The following is a 12,226-nucleotide window of genomic DNA, read 5'->3' as shown; positions in this document are numbered from 1 at the left end:
TTGATTAGGTTAACTAGGCAGGTTAGTATAATTAAGCAAGTTATTGTATAACGATGGTTTGTTCTGTAGACTATCGAAAACAAAAATAGACTAAAGGGGCTAATAATTTTGTCCTTAAAATGGTGTTTAAAAAATGTAAACGGCTTTTATTCTAGATGAAATAAAACAAATAATATTTTTTCCAGGTGAAAAAATATTATCAGACATACTGTGAAAATGTCGTTGCTCTGTTAAACATAATTTGGGAAATATTAAAAAAGAAATAAAAATTCAAAGGGGGCTAATAATTCTGACTTCAACTGTATATCACCTATACATAAACAATTCCAGCAACATTTTAGCTGATTGTGCAACATCTCTATCTCTATTGGAGGTGTCAGTGTCGGTATGGTTAAAAACACTATAGTATTTACCATAAATTACTAGAATAGAAATGTATACTAGTATAGTGTATTACTATTATATTTTAATGTGGGTGTTTTACAACTGAAAATAAATAATCTGGTACCAGATAACGCTACAGTCTCTGTTACTTTTTGTATTTTCACTTCTTTGTTAACATGAATTATTCTTTATTTAGGATATACGTTTTCACATTCTGATTCCAATACCTAATTATTGAATTGTTCAATTGACTATAATTAAAATAAATAATGTTAACAATAGAATATTATGTGTTCTTTAAAAGAGTGTACTTGCATTTTGATGATATTATATTGTTATTCTGGCATTATATCATGGTACAGTGGCATAAAATGATCTTAAAATTACAATAATATAGTTTATTGTATTCTATTTTGGTGCCAAATATCACAAAAATAGACATAGTGACAGGCCTAATTAAGCAATTTTTATTCGAAAATTGCCATTTCCATCTCTAGTTTCTCATATGATACTTTTAAATGTGTATTAACAAATGGTGATGGAAACCCAGAAATTTTGGCTTTTTTTTTTTTTTTTTTACCATTTTGGATTCTTACAAAATGCCTATGCACAGGAATGATGTTCAAAATTCACAGCAAATGTGTGGACCTGCTCTTAAACATACCTGTCTGTGCAAGCATCTTTGTTTTGTAGTAATAATATATGTCTGTGTTGAAGGTACATTCAAAACTCGCAGCCCTACCTAAACAACATGACCGCAGTGGGCTGCATGATGGCTCTAGCTGCTGTATTTCCTCTGGGAATTGATGGGCTGCATGTACGGAACTCTCAGTTTCCTGTGGTCTGTCAGGTGAGCATACAGGAGTTCTGAGTCATTTAGTTTTGTGTGGACTATCCCTTTAAGGAGCCACATATATTTTTTTCTATATTTTATTTTCCCCTGGAGTCCAGTGATAATGATAGTCAAGGTTTCTCGCATCACAAAAATATGAATTATTTAGTTTTCCGTGAACGTTTTTCACCCTTTTCCGGCCTTTAAATATTAAACACATTTGTTTGGCCCACTTGCTTTTAGACATCTATATACTGTATTTGCCCTCTTTGCTTACACTTACTCATGGGTCACAGGCTAGCCGTCAGGCCTAATTTAATTTGCACTTTACTTCAATAACAGCATCTTAGCAATGGCTGGAGATCAGAATGTGCAGGTTTTGCTGCTTTTATTTATTGATTAGTATTGATTGATATGTGGTTTTTTTATTGAACCAACTTATGTTTAAGTAATGTTTCAGTCTGACATCCAATAAATAATTAACCAATAAATAATAAATAGGTTCTCATGCAATTTTAATATTGATACATACTAGTTTTATCATCTTTTAAAGTTAAATGCTGATTTATTTATTTTATTTTGTTGAATTAGAGTTATTTTATTGTTTTAATACTGTTTTTGTTTAAATATTGTTTTTGTTGGTGTTCTTTTAGTTTCGTTTGTGGCTGCTTGGACTAGGCTTCAGTTTGGCTTATGGAAGTATGTTTACGAAGATCTGGTGGGTTCACACTGTGTTCACAAAGAAGGATGAGAAAAAAGACAAGAGAAAGGTGAGTGGGGGGATGCAGGGTTATGTTAGTAAACAGATGGTGTTTCAATGACATTTTCAGCCAAAAACTTGACTTTTTTTTTTTTTTTTGCGTTTTATCTGTACGTTTAAATGACTCAAAAGATCATAAAAAAAAAAACTCAAAAGATCATAATCTGCACTCGTTGAATAATTGTGTTAAATTGTGATAATGCAATTGCTCAACAAGTGCAGATTAAGGTCTTTTGAGCTATTCTGTTTATAAGATTAACACACCAAAATCAAATAACGCAGGAGTGAAGTGCGTTCTTCACTATTGACTTGGGCCAGACGGAATCTGCAGACATTTTTTGCTATTTCTGCGCAGAAGTTTGGTAAAAAATCTGCAGATTTATGTGGAATGATTTTTAGAGTATCATAACTAAAACCTTAATATATGAACTAAAAGTGAATACCTTTTTAACTTGTATTTAATATTTATAATCTTACTAATACATAATAAACCTCTTTAACATTATTAAATGTTCATGCTACATCACTGATATGTGTTGATTTGCACTGAAATAATTTTAAGGTTGATTTTCATTTCAAGATCTTAGGTGAACTATCTGCTGATGCTTTCAGTAGTATGGCAATAAATGTCATGTAAAATGGCATTCAAACTCACATTATTAGCATTTAAAACTTAGTAAAGCACATGAGATGTACCTGAGATAAACATTGTCAGTTCATATCATCAACAGTAAATCATATATGCTGGAATAGTTGGTGGTTCATTTCATTGTGGCTACCCCTAATAAATAAGGGACTAGGTCCAAGGAAAATGAACGAATGAATAATTTACCTAATTAATTATTATTTAATAAATAATAAAATGTAAAACTGGACAAAAAATATTTTTCGTTCATTCTTTTACTCAGCACTGACATCTTGGGAGATCTGGTTTCAAAGTTTTAAAACCTATATTGTTATTGTCATCATGTAAACTACAAAAGCACAATTTATGCCATGTCATGTAAAACCTTGATGCTTTTTTTAATTGTTCAACATTTTGTAAAACAAAGCATGTGTATAGTTTTTCTTTACAAAGTGCCATTGCAAATGAATAGCCTAGATGACACAGCAGTTTTAGTCAGTTTGCTTTTTTGTTTTGTTTTTTTTACTTAACAAAAAAAATCAATTTTTAGTACATCGTTGTCGTATAAATGTTGCCTTAAATCCCACTGCTCTGGGGTTAACTGGAGGTGTTTCAAGACAAACTATCTGTCCTTTTAAAGCCTCATAGGAATTTATTCGGCTGACTTGTCTTGTCAAGGTCTTTCATCGCGCTTCTGGAACGATCAGTACATCATAGTGGAATTATTTATCTTCATAAAGAATATATCTTGTTGTTCTCTCGGTTATCGTCTTCAGATCTGCATCTCACTTCCACTGGCTCTGTAGTTTTTGGTCACCATCTCTGTGTGATCTGGTAGAGATGGCCCTGCCGTTGTCCTTGAGCATCTTTAAACAGCACATTTATCATACAGACCCATTCAAAGCCTCAGTGGAGTCACATGAGCCAGCAGTCACTCCATCAAGACACCCTTTCACACCGGACAAAACCTGTTCAAAGCAGCATAGTTCAAGTATTATTTAGTGAAATAGCTAACACTTTCATCAAATAGGTAACAATTTTATTGGGACAACTTCATTTTTTATGTTCAATCCACATAAAAGTGTTAAGTTAACTTAATCAATTTGTGTTGGGACCACATGAATGAATTGTGTGAATGTTTTACAGTGTAAACATTATTTAAAGAGTTAAATCATACTCTAATCCTTTAATCATGAACTCACTTTAACTACAACATGAGTCACATGAGTTCATTTGTGAATAACGACTACCTTAATTACTTATTAGTACAGGTTTGTTTGCTAATGAATATATTAATTTCCACATTAGTTTATGCTTAACCATCATGATCTCCTGATGTGTTAATAAATAATTATATCATAACTACTTAGAAGGGCCCGTCATCGTTAACATGTCTGTCTAATGTGCATGTCTGTCTATTGTGTTTACTCTGAATAACAAGAGAAAAGTATTCTGTCAACATCAACATGAGGTTCATGAGAGGTTATCGATGAGTTAATGGTGATCTGCACCTCCAAGTAAAGTCATGGCATAATTAACACCTCATGAGTTCATGTTGGTTACATTTAGCTAAAGCTTAAATGTTGATTAATACATTAATTAACTAAATGAACTAGCAAGTAATTAAGCTATAGCTGTTATTCACACATAAACACATGACTCATGTTGTAAAGTTAGTTCATGATTAGTTAATGTTTTAATTCGTCATGATGTCACTATAAAGTAATGTTTAGTTTACGGGCTGCTTGGTGGCGCTGTGGGTAGCACGATCACCTCACAGTAATAAGGTCACTGGTTTGAGCCTGGTTCAGTTGGTGTTTCTGTGTGTTGTCCGCATGTTCGCGTGGGTTTCCTCCGGGTGCTCCGGTGTCTCCCACAAGTTCAAAGACATGTGCTATAGGTGAATTGGGTACGCTAAAATTGTCCATGGTGTATGTGTGAATGAGTGTGTATGGATGATTCCCAGTTATGGGTTGCAGCTGGAAGGGTATCCGCTCTGTAAAACGTACTGGATAAGTTGGCGGTTCCTTCCGCTGTGGCGACCCCAGAATAATAAAGGGACTAAGCTGAAAAGAAAATGAATGAATTAATATTTAGTTTACATATTAATACATCATTATTCATGTAATGTTATTGTAAAGTGTTACCGTGAAATATACTAAAACATGAATATTAGTATATTTATGTATTGGCTCACAAATATCATCCTAGTTATGTAAGATTGATTCATTTTAGGTAATGTTAATTAATACAAATACTAATGTTCATTGTTCACAATGCATTCAGCAATATCTAATGAAACACAATTTTGGGTTTTAAAAATAAGCAAGATATTTTGCAATTTATCATTAATTTATAAATTATAATTAATGTATCATATATAATTAGCTAATTATAAAATAAACAGTAAATATAATATAATATATACTTTAGTGTCTGTAAGAATGACATTTTTACATATGATTGTTTTTGTAACATTGTAAAACAAAGAGAATTTATATTACATTTCTATTATATAAATGCTGCTTAATCATAGAATCCTGACAAATGTTGAGCAGTTTCTTGAACAATGAATCACATAAAAAGATTTAGTTGTTTAGAGTAAATTTTATATTTATTTTATTATTAACTGTTTATTGATAAATATGCATAAACCTTACATTGTTTGATTTAAGCTTGAAAAACATCTCTAAATAAAATCTTCATTCGCCTTCAATGACATTTTAGGATGTTTAGATATATTTACTGGAAACAACAATTTAGAAAAACATTTGTTCAGTGTAGGCGTCATGTTTGCAGTCATACTAAAGCAATCATAATAACTAAAAAAAGAGTCAGAGAATGAGATAAAGATGGAGAATAAAGGTATTTTCAGGATAAACACACAATGCCTTTTATTGAGTATTCATGAGCGTCTGTGTGCTAGTGGAGAAGAGCTTGTCATGTGCCACTCTGGAGCTCTTCGCATTTACACAAAGAAAGGATTCAAAGACTGAGAAACAATCTATGATGTGCAGTAAGGCATTGAATTGACAGCTTTGTCATTTTCAAATCTGCTTCTTTGACTGGTGCATCACTGTTGAGAATTCTCCATTTTTTAACCAACAAAATAAGTGTCAGTAAGTTTGTTTGAAGTGGCATTTTCAGAGTCATTGTCAGGAATATTAAAGGGAGGAATTGGAATAAAGAATAGGTTCAGGATTTCTGCAGACCATAAAATGGAAAGAAAGATTTGGGACAAACATTCTATTTTAAGAAGAAAAAAGGAGAAGTCTGTTATGGGTATTTCATTGTGTGAGGAAATCATAAAAGGTATCCACTGCAAAAACTATAAAAATGTGTTTTATTCTGTTTATGCAATTTGTTAAAGGACTGTTTCAGGTTTGACACAAGTCAAGTTCCTCAGATGATCTCAGAACTAAAACAATAAAAACCTATAAGGAAAATTAGCCTTGAGATTAATTACACACAATTTTTCCAAGTTTATATAATTAATGTATTTATTCAGCAAGGATGCACTAAATTGATTAAAAAAAAAAAAAAGAATGTTATTTAATTTTATTTTTTTTATACTTTGGTCATCACCAGAATCGTAATAAAAAAAAAATTTTAACAGTGTTCAGAAATCACAAAACTATTAAGCAGCACAGCTTTGATAACAATAGATTTCTCAAAGGTTTCTGGAGAATTGTTGAACAAAACTGACTGAAGTCCTGCATTTTACAGGGTGTCTGAAAAAGTTATAGTAAGTCTTAAAATGTCTTAAATTAAAAAACCTAATAATAATTTAAGGCCTTAAAAAGTCTTAAATTCACTGATATATTGGGTTGTAGATCTTAAATAATTTTAAACAGGTAATGATTTTCCTATGTCCAGGTAAATGCTATGTAAAGCTACCCCATCGAGCTGACACCCAATCACCAATAATCCATTTTAAAAATTTCTTTTTATCTATTTAAGTTTTTTTTGTTTTTTTGTTTTTTTTAACAAAGAAAGACAATTTACAACAACTGTTGGACATTTTTACTGCAAATTCTCCTAATTAAATTCCCTAATCTGGGAAAGAAAACTAAAGCAACACATTCCTTTTTAATGATCTTTCATTAATACAAAAACTATTTACAGAAGTATTTGGCCCATTAGAAAAAATCTTTAATGTTTAGCCCTGTATAAGTCTAAATTTTCATTCATGATGGTCTTAAAGAGTGTTTAAAAATCTTAAATTTGACTTGAAGAAACCTGCAGAAACCCTAATTTTAATTTTAAAATATACTAAAATGAAAAAGTCTTTAAAATTATAATAATACTTTATTATTACATTCTTACTATATATTTGATCAACTAAATGCAACCTTGATGAACATTTTCACTAAGCAATTTTATATTTTATATTTTTTTATCTGCTGTTTGACATTAAACATTTTTCAGCACTAAGCCCCTATACAGCTTTCGTGCAGTATGATAACGTATGTTAAATGTGCAGTATATAAAATGAGGTCTTTAGATGAAGAACTGTATAAGTCTATATTTTAACATTTTAAGCAATAAGATATTTATTTATTTATTTATTTAATTTTTTTGGACTGGGAACATTATATTGTACATTTTTTATTTAACCTGAAGATAGACAACAAAAGCTTCTCAATTCCAAAGAGATAACATTTTTCAGTGCCATTAAAATCAAAAGTTATTATGATTTATATTTCTCAAATGTGGAAGAAGGGTATATGTCCAGTTAGTGTGGAATAACAGTATAACTCTAATTAATCATATCACTTTAAACCACTAATGATCGGATTCCTCCTTTATCTTAGTTTTAATACAGTACCAGAAACATCAGGTTAAAACTGACCATTTCAAGTAATATGAACAATGTACAATACATTGACCTTGTTACAATAGAGTCAATAACAGTCAATTATTAACAATAAACAATAAATAAATACAACATCAAAAATACATAAAATGCAGACATACATCAAAGCTAAATATTGTTGTTTATTTAGAAATAAACGCACCTGTGCATATGCTACTTCAAACTGTTCTCGCACTCTGCCATCTCACGATATAAATAAATATGTAAACAAAGAAACTCTGCTTGTCGTAGTTTACACAGGACTGACGGGAAATGTGCATTTATACAGCTTTATTGTAAATGGTATGTGGTTTATTTTGATAGGTTAACTGTTTTTATGCTCTTTAGCTCTCTTTCGGTGGGTCTTTCTGTTGTTTTTGTTCGTTTTTTTGATTCAAATATGGTTTCCCAGCATCCCTCAAAGCCTTTCTTTCTCTGTTCTTCCACTCGTTCATGTCTGCTACTATATATATATTTTTTTTGCAGAGGATTGGCCTTTTATGTCCGAAGTGCACATGACAGCAAGCAGCATCTCTATTCTTCTTATTGGACATAAACGTTTTTTTTTTCCATGTAAAGCTATTTTAATGTTTAAAATGCAGACTCTTGGTCATGCAAAAAAATAGATCCCCAAACTGTTTCTGTATACAAAATTTACACATACATTTAATGTCACAAGGTTATTGATTCATTTTCTTTTCGGCTTAGTCCCTTTATTAATCAGGGGTCGCCACAGCAGAATGAAACGATAACTTATCCAGCATATGTTTTACACAGCGGATGCCCTTCCAGCAGCAACCCAACACTGGGAAACACCCATACACTCTTGCATTCACGCACATAAACTAAGACCAATTTAGCTGTTTTAATTTACCTGTGTTTGGACTGTGAATGAAACCAGAGAACTCGGGGGAAACGCACGCAAATACATGGGGAGAACATGCATACTCCACACAGAAATTCCAACTGACCCAGCCGGGACTCAAACCAGCAGCTTTCTTGCTGTTAGGTGATCTTGCTACTCACTGCGGCACCATGTCGCCCATCACAAGGTTATCTCATTTTTTATTTTTTTGGAATTAAACGGTTGTTCATTCCACGCACACAAATAATACAAAACCAGAAGCTCATCCACCTAAAAAAAGAGTTACCACTAGTTACCACTAAAACTTTATAGAAGTATCACATTTTTCCTTTAAAACCACACAGAATCTGCCTCTGCTAATTCAAGTATATTCCTTATCATTGTGAAAACAGACGCTTGAGTCAAAGTTCTGTGTTAATCAATAGCAGGCCATATATAGAGCTTAACTTGTTTTGAACCTGGAAAATTCCTTGAGTCAGTCGTCTGGCTATGTACGCGTTCTTTCATCCCCCGCCGTCATGAAGGTATGTTTGAGGTTTATGAGCTCTCAAAAGTGGAGATAAGAGAACATAAACGCTTTTTATGTCGCTCTTTAAATAAACGCTTTTTATGTTTAATTGCTCACAAACACCATCCTCGCTACGAAAAAAAAAGAACGAGTATTGATTTTCTCACAGCGTTATGGCCTCAGCAGAAATCCATTAAGGACACTTTCCTTACTTAAACCATAAAAAGCGGCCACCGTGTGGCAGATTGAATTGGCATCCTGATAATGGTCTATTGTTTCCCCTTCGAGCTCTCTGCACTTTCACTCCTTATGATGTCATGAATCACCGCACAAGCTGTTTCTTCCACTGTCCTGCGTGGAAGCTTGATTGGTGGTGTTTTTATATCCCAGCAGCACCTGGAGCCCTGGAAGCTCTACGCCACCGTCGGGGTCCTGCTGGTAATCGACATCCTGTCTCTTATGATTTGGCAGATCGTGGACCCCTTGCATATCACAGTCGAGGTATGGCAGCATGCACCCTCAGAATGTGTTTTCTCCAAATGTGCTTCAGTTGGATTCATTGTTTTTAGTTTTAAGGTGTATGTGAACGAAATATGAACTTTTCTCTTTTGGTCTGAGCAGAAGTTCACCAAAGAAGCTCCCAAAGGCGATGTGGATGAGTTGATCGAGCCTCTGCTGCAGCACTGCAGTTCAGAGAAGATGAACACATGGCTTGGTAAGAGCTGCTTTGACTTTAAATAACACATTTTTAATGAACAAGATAAAGTGCAAAACACAATAATGGAATAAGTCCACTCTTCTACATGAAACCTTGTGCATCCTCATGGACAATTTTGTCTTGTTAAAAAAAAAAATCTTTTTGGCTTTGTCAAGCCAAACATTATATATTTTGTCCAAAAAAAGGTGTATTTGTGTTAAGCTTGTAATATTTTATAAATGCAAAAACAGGATCTTCAGGGCAAAAAATGCAGTATTTCATCGTAGTGGAATTTAAAAAGGTGGTCCACTGTGAAAAAAAACTGTGAATAAAAACCAGCTTTTTATTCACCAACCACCTGTAATCTAGTTTAGCCCAGCTCTATCTGTGCTGCTTAGGGCTTCCTCAGGCATATTCAAATCAAGTCACTGAAGTGGAAAGCAGGCAGTAAACAGAATTTTCTTTCAAAGAGATGTTTGTGTACATTTTCAAGTGATCATGCTGGCACTGATTCATCAAGCGATGATTAAATGATATGTTATAAGCAGCGTATATCCAGATGCGCAGTGTAGTCAAGCACACTTTAGACTCTTTAAAGAGCCGATTGAGGTGTCTGGAACACGCTAGAGGACTGATGATGTATATTACTGATGAGGAAGAAATATGACAGATTCCCCTGTGAAAAACAAGTGTGCTTAAGCGTACCAATTGCGCACTTGTAGTGTACTTCAGACATCTCCAAGAATGTTTTAATTAAGTATATAAAAACTGTATGTGCAGATCGAATCATAATAATGAAATCAAAGGCATTCTACCATAAGAGTACTTCTCAGTTTTTTAAACACAATGTAAAGGGACAGTTTTCCCAAAAAATGAATGTCATTTACTCATAATTCACTTGTCACTTGTAATTCTTTATTCTGTTGAACATGGGAAGATTTTCTAAAGAAAGCCATTGACGTCTATAGTATTATTTCCATAGTCACTATTATGGAAGTCAAGGATTGCTGAATTTCCAGCTTTCTTAAAATTTGTTCTTTAAGGTTCAGCAGAAAAACAAAAAATAGAAAGGTTTGGAACTACTTAAGGGTGAGTCAATAATGAGTAAAGTTTCATTTTTGGATGAACTATCCCTTTAAGTACAAAATGTGGTTTAAATTTCCACTTTGTAATGCCAAATTTAAGGTGTTTAATCTTTTAATCATCTTTAGCAATGCTTTAAAGGCGTACATTTATTTTGATGAGTCGCCTAGCTTGTCCATGTAAAGTACTTGGTTATCATTTTAGTACAGTGTGTTATTCAACGGTAAATTTAATTTAAAGTATTCTAACATTTAATACAGCGTTTAAAAGTATGTAGTAAGTTCTATTTAGGTCTGAAAAATATTTTATAAATAAATGTACACAGGGTATTTTATGAATAATGCATGTTTGAAAACTCAACATTCAGAGATGAACCACAACACAATAGGGCCTAATCCCAATTCTACTTCTTTGCCCTTTCGCCAATTCTCTTTAGCTTGAAGGCGTAGGGCTAAAGGGAAGGGCTTGATAAAAAAAAAATAATAATTAAAAAAATAAAAAAACTGATTTTTCAGAACCACGTTTGAAACCAAGGGGTATGAAAATTTCCCAGAATACACCATCTACAACGGCAGCATGGCTGCACACGGAAGTCAGGAGATGAAAAAATTAGTTGTTGTTTTTTTCATTATCACGAAGTTTTACAACAAACAATCAAAAGTTTTCATGCATTCATAACCAGTGTTGGGAAAAGTTACTTTTGAAAGTAGTGCATTACAATGTGGGGTTACTCCCTAATAAAGTAATTAATTGCATTACTTAGTTCCTTTTTATGGAAAGTAATGAGTTATATTTGATACAGATATACAGTTTTGTTTTTTAGTTTTTTTTCTGATGTCGTGTTTCTTCCAATTGTCAAGAGTTTTCTTTGATGAGTTCAAAATAATAAGAATCTATTGCAAAATGTTAGTCTCTGCCTGCCATTGTTTCGGTTTCTGACCGGCTGAAGTGATGACGGGCTATTTGCGAATGAATCGTTTGTTTTAAACGCATATTTTATGTGAATCGGTCAAACCAGTTAATTAAATTGAACTTGGTTGTTGTGAAACGGTGTGTGTCTTCAGTAAGTATTTAATTACTTCTTTTTTAACATACCAGATACCCCCTCTGACTCGAAATAAACCAATATCCTTAGATATTTAATTAGTAGAACAGTACAATGACTCATCTCCTGTGAAAAAGAGACCTGATGATGATAATGATGAGTGCGAGCCGACTCTGTTCTCTCTCAGCAGTGTGTGATGCAACCAGACTAAGGTCATTTTTATTCCACAATATATTTTCTAAAAGCTAGTTAAGCAAAGTAAACGGTAACTCGCATTACATTTTTTAAGTAACTCAAACAATATTACTTTATTGTTAAAAGTAATGCGTTACTTTGCTCGTTACTTTAGAAAAGTATTATTATTACGTAACGTGTGTTACTTATAACGCGTTACCTCCAACATTGTTCATAATGGCGGTCGTGTTTTACCACCATGCTTTAAAAAAAACACAATCTATAATCTATAATCCCTAATTACTCCTATATAGTAGTCCCACAACATACTTTTACATCTGTCACTCAATGACACTCGAATACTTTGTCAGAAAAGTCTAGTGACTGGGAATGAGCTT

General features: G+C 32.8%; 1 protein-coding gene across 8 annotated transcripts in view; it reads left to right on the top strand.

Moving 5' to 3' along the window:
- The window catches only part of gabbr1b (gamma-aminobutyric acid (GABA) B receptor, 1b), a 227,460-nt gene that overhangs the window by 186,032 nt on the left and 29,202 nt on the right, over positions 1-12,226 (top strand). For 4 of the 8 annotated variants that reach the window (XR_015516832.1, XM_087295827.1, XM_087295831.1 and 1 more), the window contains 4 exons: positions 1,102-1,234; positions 1,870-1,986; positions 9,223-9,330; positions 9,451-9,544. Coding sequence is in view for 6 of the 8 variants with exons in the window: in XM_087295827.1 (XP_087151953.1) it covers positions 1,102-1,234; positions 1,870-1,986; positions 9,223-9,330; positions 9,451-9,544 (452 nt within the window). In the remaining 2 variants the exon portion in view is untranslated. Of the gene's footprint in view, positions 1-1,101; positions 1,235-1,869; positions 1,987-9,219; positions 9,331-9,450; positions 9,545-12,226 lie in introns of all 8 variants that reach the window. The other 4 variants (XR_015516831.1, XM_087295826.1, XM_087295830.1 and 1 more) reach the window with 1 other exon arrangement.

The sequence above is a fragment of the Danio rerio genome, chromosome 19, assembly GCF_052040795.2.
Source record: "Danio rerio strain M-AB ecotype USA chromosome 19, GRCz13ab, whole genome shotgun sequence".
Classification (NCBI taxonomy): Eukaryota; Metazoa; Chordata; class Actinopteri; order Cypriniformes; family Danionidae; genus Danio; species Danio rerio.
Note: the sequence above shows the minus strand (reverse complement) of the source record. Positions and strands in the feature narration are given on the sequence as shown.